General features: G+C 37.9%; 1 protein-coding gene across 4 annotated transcripts in view; it reads right to left on the bottom strand.

Moving 5' to 3' along the window:
• Positions 1–18,365, bottom strand: part of LOC136867439 (dihydropyrimidinase) — a 110,698-nt gene that overhangs the window by 22,827 nt on the left and 69,506 nt on the right. For all 4 annotated transcript variants that reach the window (XR_010859687.2, XR_011017988.1, XR_011017989.1 and 1 more), the window contains one exon: positions 2,708–2,863. Coding sequence is in view for 1 of the 4 variants with exons in the window: in XM_067144645.2 (XP_067000746.2) it covers positions 2,708–2,863 (156 nt within the window). In the remaining 3 variants the exon portion in view is untranslated. The remainder of the gene's footprint in view (positions 1–2,707; positions 2,864–18,365) is intronic.

The raw sequence follows: 18,365 nt of genomic DNA, 5'->3' as shown, positions 1-18,365 counted from the left end.
CCATTCTATTGTCATGGATGCCCTGGTAGAAGATTAGTTTAAAATTCTTGATCATTTTGTTTTTCAAATGTTATTAAATTTTATGTACTACCCCCTTTTTTACATCTGGATATTAGTTTTAAGAATTTTTCCTTTTATTATATCTAATTTTTTCATCTTAATTTAATCTCATCACTTATCATTCTTGTATTATTATAAATTTAATTTTTATTTAACCCAATTAGTGTAAAGTAATACAATGTAATATAATTATATGTATTTCAGTGCCTGGTTAGATGGAAGAGATGGCCCAGTAAAATAAAACATTACTAAACTAAACTAAACTAAACTAAACTAAACTAAACTAAACTAAACTAAACTACTGAACGGTTATCTGTATCCTTTGGATATTAAAGTACTTCCTTGAAGACCGACTTGATATTTATTTTGATTTAAAATAATTGTGATTGGACTTCTTGTTTATCTAATTTGTTGTATAAAGAAGCAATTGGGAATTATTAACTTACTACCACAAGTGGAGAGATTATTTTAGTTTTGTATATTTTGGAGTTACTGCTATTTGAATTTATAGCTGAAATTTGAAGATTTTGAGGTGGAATTATTTTCTTAAATGAGAATAATTAAATTAGTTTTCTTAAAAGGTAGAATTTATTTCAGTACTGTATATTAGCAGATGAACAAGTTCAGACGTACAAGGTCTCGCTATGAGATTATTTGATGTGAAAATAGCTTCCATTGCCACATATGGGCTGAAAATCATCTGGGAGAAGCTATCATGGCAGACTTGAGGACACTCGAAGCAGTCAAGTTGCGCTTTCTGAAAGTTACCCTGGGATAACGAAATACACAAAATCTCGACTAGCATGTGAACTTGCCAAAGAGACCATCCTCATCGAGGACCTCCGGATGAAGAGAGGGCTACCATTCACAGACCACTGGGAGAAACTATGCAAGACAGAGTAAAGAAAAGGGACAAAATCTGGATCAACTTTTATACAACAGAGACCATGATGAATAGGACATGGACAGAAACTAACCAATACCTACGATACTTTGTGAACTCGATGGCGGTACATGGATACCACCATAAGCTGAGTAAAACCGAGTACTTCCATGATAAATCCTGCGGTATGCAATGCAGCCGATACCATGTACTCACTTGTACAAATCGGAGATCTTTGCAAAAGTGAATGATGACAGTGTACAGGATATTTCTAGTTTGTTCTCAACTCTATGCACAATTTGTGCGCTGTATCTTCAAATTCAAATAATAATTACCCATTTCACCTCTGTCACAGTTGTTATTTTTATTTGATAGTAACTGAATATATGTGCCTTTGCAAGTTAGGTCTTACTACCTTGTCTTTCCTCCGTTACTGTTTATTTTATTTTCCAACCTTGATTAATCGGTTTTATCACTACACCGTTATAGTGCAGTATCTTATGAATGTTACCATTCAAGAGCTAGTGGGTTCGAATCCCAACATCGGCAGCCCTGAAGATGGTTTTTCGTGGTTTTCCATTTTTTTCTAGGCAAATGCTGGGGTTATATCTTAATTAAGTTCATGGCTGCTACCTTCCCCATCCTAGCCTCTTTCCCATCCTTCCGTCGCCAAAAATTTGCTATATGTTAGTGCAATGTTAAACAAGTAGCAAAAAAAAAAAAGACAAGTTTTTAGTCCCTCTTACTCTTCACTATTATCATCATGAATGGATTTCTGCATTATGCCAAAGAGAAGATAAGGGCACTCGAGTAAAAGGTATGCTATTTGCTGATATCATAATTTGAGAAGAGTAAGTACAGACACAAATTTATGTATGGTATGAGGGGGATAAAGAATTTTGGAATGAAGGTTAGTGCTGTGAAAAGACGACTTTGATCATGACAAAAAGTAACAAAACAGCCACGGGAGTGATACGAATAGGAAATAAACCTCCTGATGTAGTGAAAATTTAAATATTTAGGCAGGATGATGTCAAAGGATGGAAATTTTGATGGAGAAATCAATTTAAATTTGTACCAGTGTGTGAGAGACTTTGTATGGAACAAGGACGTGCCAATGAAGTACAGAAAGATTTTATACTCATTCTATTTCAGATCTATATTGTCCTATACTTCAGCAGGCTGTACCCTGACCAAGCATGACCAAAGTAAGATCTACGCAGCCAAAGAGGTTTCTGAGGAGCATACAGCAAAAGAGAAAACAAGATAGAATGCAAAATGAGGAGATAAGGAGAAGAGTTGGAGTTTGTAAACATCAAGGAAAGATTGACATAGCAAAGCTGAAATGGTTTGGACAGTTGATGAGAATGCTGGGTGAAAGAATTCCAAGAGGATATTCCTGGACACACTGACTCCGAAGAGGCCTTGGGCTATGTAATGGACTGTACTAAAACTAGAGAAGATGATAACAATATAGTGCTAGAAGAGGAGTGGTGGAAAGATAGAGCAAGGTGGAGGGCATTGATACACTACCGTAGCAGGAGAGAAAGCAGAAAAGAAAATGGAAGAAGAATAAGAAAAGATGTGCCTTTAATAAAAATATGAATCTGCATATATTTCTCTGTATTAATTAAAACTCCAATAACTTTCAAAACCATGGGTATGATTTAAATGCTTTCGTGGGACCCTTTAAAGTGGCCGTTCAAAAAGGAAGGTGGTATCTCTTTGTGCTCCAAGTTTTGGATTACTTGCCAGGGTACTTACATCTTCTTTCTGGCGTATATCCTTGTAGACATGCTTGGGGAAGGTTTTCATTTCAAGAAACCTGCCCATTCCACTCTGGGCCTTCATCAATCCATTATCAACCACCAGGTTCCCACGGAGGAACACGTACTTCGGAATGCCATGAACCTCCATACCCTGAAATATAGCATACATACATCTTTAATAAACATTAAACAACTTTGTAATTTATACAGTTATACAGTTATAAAGTTATCAGCCCATAGGCTGGTTGGATTCTCAGCATTACCAAAGGTTTGATACAAGTCAGGTTATGTGTGTGCATGAATGAAAACAATGTTTCATGTATTGTAGGTTAGGTTATGCATTTAGGTTTAATCATGTGTATTTAGCTCATGTATTATAGCTTAGGATATGTGTTCCACCTGTGAATAATCTTTTGTGTGTTCAAAGTCATTCAGGAAACTTCTGGTTATATGTAAGTTACTGTATATTACCGGTACCTCAAGGAAAGTTAGGTTAAGGTCATATCATGTTTCAAACCCCGTGGCACTATAGCTCTTGAAGGGCCTTGGCCTACCAAGCGACCGCTGCTCAGCCCGAAGGCCTGCAGATTGCGAGGTGTCGTGTGGTCAGCACGACGAATCCTCTCGGTCGTTATTCTTGACTTTCGAGACCGGGGCCGCTATATCACCATCAGATAGCTCCTCAATTCTAATCACGTAGGCTGAGTGGACCTCGAACCAGCCCTCAGGTCCAGGTAAAAATCCCTGACCTGGCCGGGAATCAAAGCCTGGGCCTCCGGGTAAGAGGCAGGCACGCTATCCTACACCATGGGGCTGGCTTATATCATGTTTATCACTTATAAATAGGGTCAGAATTTATAGGCACTAAAAACAGTTAAATATGCAGACAAGTAGGCATTAACTAGCCCAAATAGCCACTTGAATATGCACCATTATTTAAAATAGGCAACCAAATAGGCAAGATATTTTTTAATAATTTAATAGCATACTCAATGACTATGGACGGAATTTACAACTACTGGGTGTGTAGTCGCACAGATGTGAGATTGCATTCGGGAGATAGTGGGTTCGAATCCCACCGTCAGCAATCCTGAAGTTAGTTTCCCTTCGTTTCCCATTTTTACATCAAACAAATGCTTGGACTGCACCTTAATTAAGGCCACATCCGCTACCTTCCCAATCCTATCCATTTCCCATCCTTCTGTTGCTGAAAATCTTCAATTTGTTAGTGTGATGGGTAGCAGAAAAGAACAACTGAAATTTTTTCAATATTTTCAGTTAACAATAATGTTCTGTTACCATGAATAATGTTCCTGTATTGTAAGAAGGATCTCTCAACATCGCATCTCATGAAGTGATAGTTTTAGTATCTCTTTCAACCCTGGATTTCATTGCAGGACCTATCAAAATTTTCCCTGATAGCGGCCACCTTCCCAAATATTTGCTCAAGACTTCCCTGAACGTACTTCACAATCCTAATGGACTCTATGTGGGGCATGCCACTTTTCCCCTATTCTGCGATGGATCCTGGCAGCTTGCTGAAGTTTCCTTCAGGAATGACAAATGTGATAGAACTGATGGGCAGGATATGACTTTCTTAACTTCTTTTATACAGACAACATCCTCATCGTATATGGACTACGTTAGGGTGACAAGGCCTCACTTCCCTCCCACTAGCTCAACAGTAGTTTACCTCACCACTACTTCCATTCACCTAGTTTGTCCTCGAAACTCGGGGCTTTGAGCAGGTTTGTACCATCAGATAGTAATCTCTCTTCTAGCATTTGCTGTGGTGAAGGGAAATAGGGGTATATTTTTGCTAATGAGATAGTATTCATCCACTTGCTGCATACATTCATCAGTCTGGCAGTCTCACTCAGTCAATGTGTCTATGTATTTCTATTTAGTGTCTCTTACTTTGTTAGTGTGTAGTCAAATAGTAAATGGCTTTTATTGTATAATCACATCGTGCTTCTATTTAATTGTAATACATGTCTAATTGTCCCTTTGGAGAAAATTTATTGTATAGTGAAAATGAAAACCTACAACCTGATTTCCAGTCATTGACCGGGTCAGGGATGTAATGAATGAAGCAGATATAGGCTGTTAGTACGATGGGGTCGCCACTCCCAAAGTGATATATTAATGACTGATAGATGCTATGAAATGAGAATGGAGAGTGTTGCTGGAATGAAAGATGACAGGGAAAACCGGAGTACCCGGAGAAAAACCTGTCCTGCCTCCGCTTTGTCCAGCACAAATCTCACATGGAGTGACCGGGATTTGAACCATGGTATCCAGCGGTGAGAGGCCGACGCGCTGCCGTCTGAGCCACGGAGGCTCTTATTGTATAGTATTGAATCAAAATCTCCCAAAGAAAAAAAAACTATTATTACTACAGTTAAGTTAGTCAACTGTTAACATTTACTTCTCTGTCGAAATTCACTCAAAGAGCATCAAAAGCTTATCATATTATACCTTTTTCAATTTTCTCGTCTACCCTCCACTATATCCCCCAAAATCCCGGTACTATAAACTTTTTTGCCCTCCTACTTCTAATTTGCAATCGCTTTTAGTAAAGGGAAGTACACAGTGGGTCCCACCTGTTGGCAGACATCAATTTTCAATCAGACAGTAGAAAGTACAAAAATTTCACAAAGATGCATCCGTCAGATTTTGAGTTGTTAAAATGATCATGTGATGCCACAGGTGCACGTCCAGATTAGGTTGTCTGCATTGCATGTCATCGCTTTGATGCGATGGCCAAACGAGCGCCAAGTGAGCGAAAAAGCTGTTGCGTGTATCACTGTATCAACATTTTGCAACGGCATGATGACACGGGGTACCGTCCATACTGATATGCAACAGAGATGTGATACGGGGATATGCAACAAGTCTGGACCCGCCTCTGGAGTCATGGAACCAATGCTTGGAAAGAGAAAATAAAAGTATAACATTGCTGATTTCAGTACTACAGTTATCAATCATTGTCCTTCTGTTCCAAGATAATGGGTTTGATCCCAGCTCATATCAATGACATGTGAGTTTGTCGTACCGTTGACTACCAATACATTTAACCTTAAATTGTCAAAAATGAATTTAAGAAAATAAAATATTTTGAAATATCTTCTATGAATTAAATATTTTACTGTACGTGCCAAGGTAGTATCTTCAGATTTTATAATGTACGCACATTGTGAAGAAGAAGGTTAATTAGAAAGCAGGTAATTGTAGTTTAATTAGATAAATGTTATTCTACTGTTTTTTGTCAATTGATTTGATACACCTTAACATTATTATGACAATTTAATAAAGTAAAGGGCCTACTTGTAAATTCATTCTTGTGTGATAGAAAGAAGTGATTCCTTTTTGTTTCTATGGAACTCAACCTTAATTACATTTTCGACATGTTCGATTGATCGAACAAAATTTGCGTAAATGATGATGACCGAGATTTAGTATGTAAGCCTACAACTGGTTTCTGGAACTCATCATTTCTAGGTATGTAATTTGAATGCAGACATACAGAATATTTTCTTACCATGAACATTTATTAAAAAATATTCAGTGCATATTTCAACAAAAACTTTTAAAAATATGTTATAAAATGAAAGTCTAGTAGATTATTTAGATTTAATAGATTATTAGGCACAGTTCTGAGTGATAAGGGTGGCTGTGAACAGGAAATTAAAAGAAAAATAGCTCTTGACGCTACGCAACAGAAAATGTCTGGCATGACAGAAGAATATCTAGAACACTGGACTGTCATATTTTCCACTTTCTTGTATGGTTGTAAAACCAGGACTATCAAAGCTAGAGAACATCAGCGTACTGACACCTTTGAAATGTGGTGCTGGTGAAGAATGCTAAACATAACATCGACATAGCGAAGAACAAATGTGTCACTCAAGAATGTGCTGGACATAAAAATGCCCTTTTCTTTACTATATTACAAGAAGATATTGCAGTTTTTCGGCCACATCATAGGATGTCTGGGGGACAACTTAGAGAAGGGTATAGTTCAGGGAGTAGTCAGTGGTAAAGGTAAAGAGGAAGAGCACCAAGCAGATGGGTTAAGCAGGATAAGGAATTCACCCAGATACCTTTAAGGAAGATCATACGAAAGACATAAAATTGAGAAGAATGGAAGCAGCAGGTTAGGTTCAGAAGAAATTGACACACCATATATGAGGTTGTGATGCTCAGTCATTAGCAAAACAACTGGTGAGAGAGAGAGATTATTTCTATTTATGAAATGTTAGACTAGTCCTGTATACTGCCATCTTATTCCCCCTCTAGTTTGTAAGCTTCTTGTGTAAGGAGGATGTAGCAGCACTTATTTGATTATTGTTTACCAAATGATTAGAGAGCTGCTTTAGTAGCCCCTGTCTATAAAGGAAAGGGTGATAAACATAAAGCTGAAAATTACAGGCCAGTCAGTTTGATATGCATTGTATGTAAGCTTTGGGAAAGCACTCTTTCTGATTATATTAGACATGTTTCCAAAATTAATAACTGGTTTGATAAAAGGCAATTCAGGTTTAGGAAAGATTATTCCACTGAAGCTCAACTTGTAGGATTCCAGCAAGATACAGCAGATGCCTTGGATTCAGCAGGTAAAATGGACTGTATCACAGTTGACCTATCTAAGGCATTTGATAGGGTAGATCATGGAAAATGAAGAGGGCATATAAGTCTCTGGTAAGACTCCAACTAGCATATGGTTACTTGATCCAAAAACTGGAAAAAATCCTAAGAAAAGCAGCTCAAATTTTTCTGGGTGATTTCCAACAAAAGAGCAGCATTACAAAAATGTTGCAAAGTTTGGGCTGGGAAGACAAGGGCAAAAGGAGACAAGCTGCTTGACTGAGTGGTATTTAATACAAATATAGTTGGTCCGTTATTGGACATTATCAGTTTTCCAGCTAACTCATTCCTGGTTGCTAGCATTTCACTCCAGTGTGCTGAGTTGGGCTCATCAGTTGGTAAATAGCACACCTACCAAGACGGATGGCTAGAGCATACCGTGGAGGACACTGTGCTTACTTGCTTGCTTGCCACTCCAGAGGACCTCCAACCTGGCAGTTGAAGTCACAAATTATTGTTATTGTCTGGTTATTAGTCCATAGACTGGTTTAATGCAGACCTCCATGTGCTAAAATGTCCGACCCGTTGGCTGAATGGTCAGCGCACTGGCCTTCGGTTCAGAGGGTCCCGGGTTCGATTCCCGGCCGGGTCGGGGATTTTAACCTTAATTGGTTAATTCCAGTGGCCCGGGGGCTGGGTGTTTGTGCTATCCCCAACATCCCTGCAACTCACACACCACACATAACACTATCCTCCACCACAATAACACGCAGTTACCTACACATGGAAGATGCCGCCCACCCTCATCGGAGGGTCTGCCTTACAAGGGCTGCACTTGGCTAGTAATAGCCACACAAAATTAAAATTAAAAATTTTTGTGCTAAAATATTCATTTCTACATAACTACCACATCCTATATCAACTCTAATCTGTTCGCCACATTCATGCCTTGGTCTACCCCTGCTGTTCTTACTTTCTAAACTTCCCTAAAAACTAAGCAAACAAGTCCTGGCTATCTTAAGATGTAGACTTGTAGCTCTTCTTTTGGTCAAATTTCGGTATATCATTCTCCTCTCATCAATTCAGTTCAATATCTTTTCATTCATAATTCAATCTACCTGTCTCACCTTCAGCATTCTTCTGTAACACCACATTTCAAAATCTTCCATTCTCTTTCTTTTTGGTTTAGATATTGCCAATGTTTCACTTCCATTCAATGTCCGGCTCCATGGCTAAATGGTTAGCATGATAGTCTTTGGTCCAGAGGGTCCCAGGTTCGATTCCCGGCTGAGTTGGAGATTTTAACCTTAAATGGTTAATTATGTTGGCTCCGGGACTGGGTGTTTGTGCTGTCCCCAACATCCCTGCAACTCACACACACAACACCACAATAACACACAGTTACCTACACATGGTAGTTGCCGCCCACCCTCATCGGAGGGTATTTTCTTAATAAAGGCCTCCCTTGCTTGTGCTAGTCTGCATTTTATGTTCTCCTTACTTCTGCCATCGTTTGTTATCCTTTTAAAGCTCACAATTTTACGATAGGTGTAATTAAATATTTTTTGCAGTTTTTTGCTCCTTAGAAGGTCCTTTTTGACAAAACGTGGTTTTCAAAATTTTGGATGGTAATTCCAACAAATATTTGAAATGGGTCACATGGTTCACGTGACACAGGCATGGTTGTATTTTACGAGTTATAAATATTTTGGGAATACTGGTAGTTTTCAAATAAACAATGTAACATATCATACTTTCAAAATGAATTTATTACCAGTAAAATAAAGCTGTAAAATCACAAAATACTAAGTACCATCAAATAAAACTGACTTCAGTTTGCAAACAAGGATCTGGTTGCAGTAACTCTAGATTTAGTTTGGAATGAAAATTCTCTTTGATTCAGTTTCACTTTCTTGTCACCCATCGTTGCAGGGAGTCCAGTTTGATTTGTTCTGACAGTTCCACAAGAATACAGACCATCAGATATCATCTTCCTCATCAGTTTGTAGGTGGTGAAGAAGTTGTCAAAGGCCACCAGTCACTGTGTATGGATTAGAGGCTTACACAAATTCAAAACCACCCTCTCACACATTGAAAAATTTCCAGCATCTTTGTCATCAGATTTTCATATATACACTTCAAAATTGTACACATAGCCTGTAAGTGCATCTGCCAAACACCATACTTTTTACCCTCATTTCACTGGTTTGTGGGGCATGAACTATTTTGTGGAGGATCTCCCCTTGAACTTCACCATGGCTTCATCCACAACTACATTTTCAGAACAGCTGTAATTGGAAATACATTTCTCCACTAATTCTTCAATGAGAGGCCTAATTTTGTAGAGTTTATCAAATGCTGGATCACCTAATTAGGTTGTTTTTCATTGCCATTTAGATGAAGATTTTGCAAAATTTTCTTATACCTGTTCATTGTCATAACATTTGACACCCCTGCAACATGCAGCATAGGATCTCTGTGCAAATAATGAGATGCAGCAGGTAAAACATGTATCCCCATTATAATATTCATCCCATTAAAAGCTTTCAGTTCTGCCACTGTAATGTCTCCCCAGTTCAGTCTTCCATTCTGAATTGCATATTTATTTGATTCATCACAAACCAAGTTTAGAAAGTCCATGCCTAGGAATTTATCAAAATATATGATTTCTTTATCATTAGCAGTAAACTGGTAGGTTGATTCTGCAGTATAATGGGGAAAAACTTCACCTAATTTTTCTAAACTCTCAACACCATCTCCCTATTCCTCATCAATGTCTTCATCTGACGGAAGTGTATTTCCCACAGAATCCCTATCAACATGTCTCTCGTGAGGATTTTGTCCATTTTTGACAAGGCCCGTAGATGTAGGGCTATCTGAATTTACACAGTCTGAGTCTATACTGTTACTAATCCTATCAGGACGTACAACGTTTCTTGAAATTTGAGTAGTTACCATTAGACATTCTGCGCTGTCAGTAAAATTAGGTTGTTCATCAGAAAATGTGCATTTAACGGACGGTATGGTACTATTTTCACATTCACAGAGCCTAAATATGGATCTCTACCACAATACTCATCTTTCTGTAGAGAGATCAATGGTTCAGGTATGCTACAGTCACACGCTGTTTCACCATCAGCCTCAAATGACACAACGGAACCACTTGCATGAAACAGGGAAGAATTGCCACTTGATAGGGTTTCATTATCTTCAGAATCATCCCAATCATCACCTTCGATGTCAGAAGAAGTTGAATCATCTGGCAAGCCATGCAGCTAGTGCAAAATGTCTTCTTCCCGCAATCTCTGGAAGGCAAGCAATTTGTATAAATTTTTTGAAATATACTCACCTGAATACTATTCTTAGTTAATTAACAATAAGTATAAGGCATTTTTAAAAGAAAATACATTAGGAAACAACGCAAGTTCAGAAAGTAAACACCATCAAGTTAGCACCTGTTTTCGTCTACCATGGTACTATAGCACTTATTTCTTACATTTACGAATGAGTACAAATACCACTTGATTTGTATACATAAATATATCAACAAAATTAAAACATGCTTACTAAATGAAGAAGTTTTGCGATAATATTTGCTCATTATAATATGAATTTTGAGGTTAGGGAAAGAAGTCCATTCACATTGAGGTTAGTGTTCCACATAAGGAACACTTGAAAAAATTGCCATTGAAATTATTTATATAACACTTAATTATCAAACTCTGGTTCATTTTACTTCAGAAACATTATTTAACCCAGTGATATTGAATATACGGTACTCACTTCATCCATGATGAACACCAGATAAATACCAATTTGCGCCAAAACTGACTTGTGTAGCCTTCATACTCTGGTGAATCAGCTGTTCCACAGAGACCAGGCGCTGCCACCACAATCTACAGTGAATGTTCGTATATAACTTCCATGTGTCATTATTATACAAGTCTTCCAGTAGATAGCAGCACCAGCTTCATGTGTTCCAGATAGATCCCAAAGAGTCTATGAAAGAAATACGGAAGTGTTCCACATATGTCCCACCAAGCTATAAAGGGATCTGCCATCAAAGTAACAATATTCATCTACCGTAGGTACTTCTTTTAAGACTTCATTTCCTAATCTAATATTTCACCCATCACCTGACTTCGTTCGACTGTACTGCATTATATTTGCTTTGGATTTATTTTCATCCTGTACGCCTTCCCCAAGATTGTGTCCATACCATTCAGCAATTTACTCCAGATCTTCTGCAAACCATTGGATGATAAAGAGATGTGTGGAAACTGAATTAGGAGAACTCACACCAGATAATATTATTTCTGTGATATTACGAAACCAGGAATTCTGGGATTGGATGGCAGTGTATGTGGAGGATGTGCTTCGTCAGAAGTAGAGGGATTTGAAAGCGTATGAACGCCCGCAAAGGAGAAATTAAGAAAGAAGAAGTCTGAAAGACTAAGTAAGCACGACATCACCCTGAAGTAATGCGCGAGCGGTTCCGGGGTGATGATACACATTGTGGGAAAAGAGTGTGTGGTTTTTAGTGGGTAAGAATCCCACACACTTGTGGAGTGCGGACCCTTCACAAGTGTCTTTAAAAGATTTTCCACAGTCCCTCGTAAATAATACTAATACTACTACTAATAATAATAATAATAATAATAATAATAATAATATTTTGTTAGTGGCTTTATGTCGCCGTCTTACAGCGGTGATGGGATAGGAATGGCCTAGGAGTTGAAAGGAAGTGACCATGGGCACAGAAAATCATCTTCAGGGCTGCCAACAGTGGCATTCGAACCCACTATCTCTCAGATGCAAGCTCACAGCTGCGCACCCCTAACCGCACAGCCAACTCGCCCAGTATTTTTTAAAAATTTCGTTAGGGCCATCTATGAACCACGGTGCTTGTGTTTTTGCTGTTTCTTGATGTCATCGTTGTTGTTTGCCACAATTGGTGTTCTTAGCGGTTGGTTTGGCAGCTGCTTTCTTGTTGGTACCTCGAGCTTTTGTGATGGCCCAGTAGTCCTTCATTTTCCGGCTAAATTCCAATCTTACATTCCTCAGACCATTTCCTGGTCTCATCTTTCAGTCTGTGGGTAACTTCTGTGAGGGGTGTTACAAAGGATTTAGTTTTAAGAGTTGTATGATAGTTACTCCGATCAGCTATGCCATTTTGATTTATATGGAGTTCCGAAAGGTCCTTGTCGACTTGATTCATCCAATAATAATAATAATAATATAAAAGAATTTATTGGACTACAACCTATTCAATACATTACTGAATGTTAACATTTTTAGTCAAACATCGTTAAAATGGAGACATGTTTCGCCCTCCATGTGGGGCATTATCAGTCATATCAAAGCACCTCAAAATTAAACCAGATGTCTGGTTGGAAATTATGAACAATATATATAAGAAAGAATACATTAAAAACACGTACAAAGTCCTATCCTAAACGAAATGACAACAGACTAGTTACACATAGTAAAATACGCTAGTGGTTTCTTAATATTAAAATGAGGTTATCATATGCACAGTATAAAAATGGAAGTAATCAAAGTCCGTATGATATTGAGTTCGATGGTAGTTCTGCGTAGTATATACAAATGTTGGCAAAATAAAACACAATTTATAATTACTGTACACTTATTTCTAATTGTTAAAATTGATGAGGTAAAACATTCCAATTTGTCTATTTGTAATTTGGCTCCAACCAAAATAATTCGCCCTAGGATTCATGAGGTAGTCAACTCCGTTGGTCACTCTCTATTTGAATGGAGTGCACAGTGCAAGTGAACAGCTTTTGTTGATTATAAACTGAGACTGTGCTAAGACAGAGTTAAAACAACACCAGCTTCAAATGAAGATAGTTAAAAACATCATTAGGTTCTTCCTAGTTGACTAAAAATTTGCGTATATTTTGTTGTTGAAGTGTGGGAAAGTCAGTTGTTGGTTGAATGGGCAACGGTCGAAAATGTTGTGCAGTGCAATCGGTGTTTGAGCTGTCCTACATGTGAGGGAAATCTGAAAATGGAGGATTTGTCTTAATTAGTTAAGTGAAATGACGGAAAAAGAAAAGAAACAGGAAATCATTGAGAAATGAAAAATGTGAAAGTTAAAAATTTACCTTGAAAGCTGTTGAGCTGTTACCTAATTGTTAGGAGGTTTGTGGAGCACTGGCTGTCGCTAATGTCCTGCTCCTCGTGTTGTACGTGTGACATGGAGGGCGAAACATGTCTCCATTTTAACGATGTTTAACTAAAAATGTTAACATCCAGTAATGTATTGAATAGGTTGTAGTCCAATAAATTCTTTTATATTATTATTATTATTATTATTGAGATTCTTTCAATATGGAAAATAAAATGATTTTCATTACTTGCATTGATTCATCCACACGAATCCAGTAGCTTTGCCCTTGTTAGCAGCCTTGAAGATCCTATGAGATAACCTATTTGAGTCCATTCTGGATAGGTGTCCGTAAAGAGCCCGTCGCCTTCTTCTGATGGCATCTATGAGATTTTCTTGGTGTTTATATAGCTCACGATTTGCTTGATACCATCGGCTTCCATCTGGTAAAATTCTTGGTCCCACTATCCATCTTAGGATCTTTCTTTCTTGTACCTCGAGGGCTCTTACTGGGGTCTTCTTAGTTAAATATAGACACTCTGCTGCATAGAGGACTGAAGGTCTGATTACTGCATTGCAGTGTCTTAGTTTGACATTAATCGACAGCTTTTTTTGAAGCATATAGGTTTCTATAGGCATGGAAAGCCTTATCTAGTTTGAGTCTCCTGTGTTCAAGAGCCATTGTTTCGCTGAAGTCATCTGAGAACCATTCCCCAAGGTACTTTACACTTTTGACTCTCTTGATGTAGATATTATCACTGACTCTCATCATTCCAGGGGCATCTTTGATGTTAGCAACAAACTCGGTCTTTCCTATATTGATCACAAGGCCCGTTTTAGCTGCTATTGAGTGCACTGTATTATTATTATTATTATTATTATTATTATTATTATTATTATTATTATTATTATTATTATTATTATTATTAAAAACTGGAACAGGTAGGTATTTAGGATGTGTATTCTCCCAGGATGGTGGTATAGTAAGTGAAAATAAATCAAGGTTCAATAAAGCTAATGAAGTGAGCTTGCAGTTGCGATCAATATTATTCTGTAACAGTGGCGGCTGGTAGTATATGAAGTTAGGTTTTGCACCAAAATTTCCAATGTTACATTTTTATATGAGAAGCTTACAGAAAAAATAAAAAACTCTATTATTGTTGTAACCATCCAGGTTTCTCCAGCCATATTAATTGTAATTCTACAGTCCAATTACATGATATCTCTCGATATCAAGATTATCTGTCATCGGCAATTGATCATTGAGACCTGTTAATTTAACTACAGTCGACTGTAAATAAGAAGGTTTTCAGAATCATATTACATATATTAGAACATCATTTATTATTATATTATGAAGGATAGGAATTTATTATGTATTGTAATGTGGTGAATATGTTGAGACAGAGTTTGTGTCATTTCATCTGATATCTGTGTAAACGGAAAAGTTATTTTGAAGCTGGGAATTTGGAATGAGTCACTGGGTTTTAACTCAAGACCACAGGATTATACAGCGAACCGCGCGCAAGGCTAGAGCAAGCCACAGCCTACTTCGATGACATGCCTACCGGTTACTTGTGAAGAAAGAAGAGAGGGAAGATATGAAATGAGATCAACGAATCCGATGCTACATTGTAAAGAGACTTGGTGTGGTGCAGTTACCAAGGGTGGGGATGGCTCATGTATATTATCCCGCACGGAGCAATCCAGATGCACACAATTATATTTTTCGGGACAGTGAGTTGTTGCTTCGAGATACAGTACGTAGCTGCTGTGATGCTGTCGGATCAGGGTTAGACAGAACAAGTATACGGCTTGTAGTATATTCTATATTATTCTGGACGAAGAACTACGTTAGTTCAAGTCTATGGTACTTGGTACAAGTCTGTATTCTGTCATGAGAACAGCTTAGTTGGTCTGAATTTCTGATAAAATGGAAAAATTCATAACTCTGATTTTTCTCCACATAAGATCAAATGTGATCAGTTTTCATAAGCATACGGCCAACGTCTAATTTAAGGACGAGGCAATTAGGGAGTGTTAGTCCAGATAGCCCAAACCATATCGCAGAAGGAAGGATGTCCATGGAGCCAATTCTACAACGAGAAAAGGGGAACGAGTAACCACGGAATACAGATGACCTCAACGGAAGCTGCAATTGATGAGCCTCAATTAGATAAAGCAAGCAAGTAACATAAATTCTAAATTCTCTCCAAGCTTAAAGGAACTTTTCCGATTCATCTCATTTTTTGTGTGTGTAATAAATTCATTTTATTTTACATTGCGTTAATTTTCTTTCTCAAAGCGATACTTAATGGTTAATTATTTAAAATCCCACCCCTGTGATTTAAGTATAAGTCACTATGCTATTAAATATAAATTTTGCTGTACAGTTTTGTTTAAAACTGTAAAGCTGGCACCCAAACAATACAATTTGGCAATTTGCGGGCAAACCACATAAAGTTTGTATTTATATTCATATGTCCCCAGAAAATAACTTTTGTCTCCCCAAGTGTGAAGCTTAGGAGAGGGAACAGTTACATTGTTAAGTAATGAACTACGTTCCTTTTAAAACTGAAATATACCTGGCAGTTAAAACATAGGAAATAAGAGGCTAATTATACAGTATAATTACAGTTAATCTTACCTCACTTGAATTGAAAATTTTCGCTGCTGTTGATGCAAAATGTTGGTAATATTGTGGGCGGTTCGGTATGGCATACCCTAGTGGCGTGTAAAAGAAATTACCATTATGAGAGGAGAGAAAGCAGGAATGAAGTCGTCTCCACTGAGTGGTGCAGTCTAACGGGGATATTTGGAATGGTTTCTCAATAGGGGGCTTGCTGGTCTCGTGCAACGCCCAAGGACAGATGCTGGGCGAGCGTGCTACATGATGCTATACAGGCTTAAGCACGTCCATGTTGAAACCCCATTGGCTTGCCACGCTGTCCGCTAGGAAGTTGCCGTAGGAAAGCAAAGCAAAGCAGCGTATATTGGTTCATTATGAAGCATTAGTACATCGAACGACCAAAGATGGTTGATTTTAACATATGTTATAATTAGAGCCCGGAAGTTAGGCATTTATGTTTGGTTAAAATAGGCAGGCAAAAAGGCACTTAAAATACTGAAAATAGGCAGTACTGTAATTAAAATAGGCATTTATTAGGAGTGAAAGCAAAGAGGAATCTCACTCATTATTAATGAAAATAAGTATTTTAAATACTCATTCATTTCTTTATTATCAATTTATCACATAATTAGCATACTTACTCTTGCTTTCCTTGGTTACAAGCAACAACAAGGTGCTTTTTCAAAGTATCAACTGTCATAGATGCTTGTCATGCTTGTTATTCATCATGGAAAAGGAACGTTCTACTTCCACTGAAGTGACTGGCGCAAATTTAAAACAAGCTATTTCGGAAGGACACATACGAGTTAAAACAGAATTTTCACCTTTCAGAACATCACGAATGTTATTCATTTTTTCAATGTCCACATTAGCACTCAGAAAACGTTTACACTTTTCACTAACACCGCTTCCTTTTTCTCCTGGTGCTTGCAGCAGTTGATTTACTGCATCTTCGAAGATCACCATGGATGATACCAGCGAATCATCTCTTTCCTCCAACTTCAAGATTGCTTCGAGTATCAAACTATAATGTGCTGTTATAAATGCCAGATCATTGCTGAGCTCTTCATGGTCCAACAACTTGTTTACCCCGCAAACTGAAGCAACTTCGTCTACTGATACGGCATGAAGTACCTCACGTATCTTGTCCAAATTGTTGCTGTAATAGGTATGACTGCTGAGATCCAGGTTCCCCATCTGGTGAGAACTGGCTGTGGAGGTAAAGGGAGCTCTGGCGCCACGTCCTTGAAAACCCGGATTTGGAAGGGTGATTTTAGGAAGATTTTCTTGGTATTCAAAACTAACTTATCCACGTGAGGATACAAACTTCTTATCTCTTCAGCAATTCTGTGCAGTCCATGGGCTAGAAAGAGAACTTTCAAGGCTGTAACTGCTTTTTTCATGTAAGGTGCCGCATCTGTAACAAAATGCAGGACATCTTCATGCCGTATTCCATCTGGCTAGAGTAACATTAATGAATTTCTGAACAACTGTGCCACTGTGGAACCATTTGCTCTCTCCATCTCCTCTGTCGTCAAAAGAAATAATGATGATAGGTCAGTTTGCTTTGCTTCCATAGTTTCAATGATAACGTTGGCCATGTAACGCCCCATTGCATCCGTAGTTTCATCAATGGAGATCCAGATCTTCTTTTTTGCAACTCTGCTTCGAATCCTCTGCAGGGTCTCTTCAAGGAGATATTCAAATATGTTTTTCTCAATGTGGATTCTGATGGAACTTCTTCTTTAGTGTACTTCTGCAGAAACGTCCTGAGGGATTGATTTTCCAGTTTCCAGAACGGAATTCCGGAGTCCAAGAAAGCTTTACATAGATCCAGGGAAAACTTGAGATAGCCTGCTGGATGTTGTAACTGCTGTTGATATTAAATTGATCTTAGGGCCAACAATATTTAACCTAGACTTATGTTTCATTGTTGTGAAATGTTGAGTTATAAATTACTTTTTTTCGTGATTAATAGTTCACAGATTTTGCAAAAGACTGTAGCTCCATCAGTAGAAAGTATATCCGAACAGAATTTGCATTCATAGCCATGTAATTTACCACGTAACGATGAAAATTTCGGCATGATAAATAAGTCAGCGCGAACACCTGAGTAACAAGTTCAACAGTCTTTTATGTTTGACCTCTTAGACAGAAGTGATTTCCTCCCTTCCTCTGCATTATCTTATCATTTTGAAATCGGGAATACCTGGTAATTATGCATTGTCACAGCAAAAGGGGTGTGAGGAAGGAGAAGAGATGTACTTCCCTCATCCTCTCTCTTTCCTGGTATTCATTATGCTTGTG

Source organism: Anabrus simplex, chromosome 3, assembly GCF_040414725.1.
Source record: "Anabrus simplex isolate iqAnaSimp1 chromosome 3, ASM4041472v1, whole genome shotgun sequence".
NCBI lineage: Eukaryota > Metazoa > Arthropoda > Insecta > Orthoptera > Tettigoniidae > Anabrus > Anabrus simplex.
Note: the sequence above shows the minus strand (reverse complement) of the source record. Positions and strands in the feature narration are given on the sequence as shown.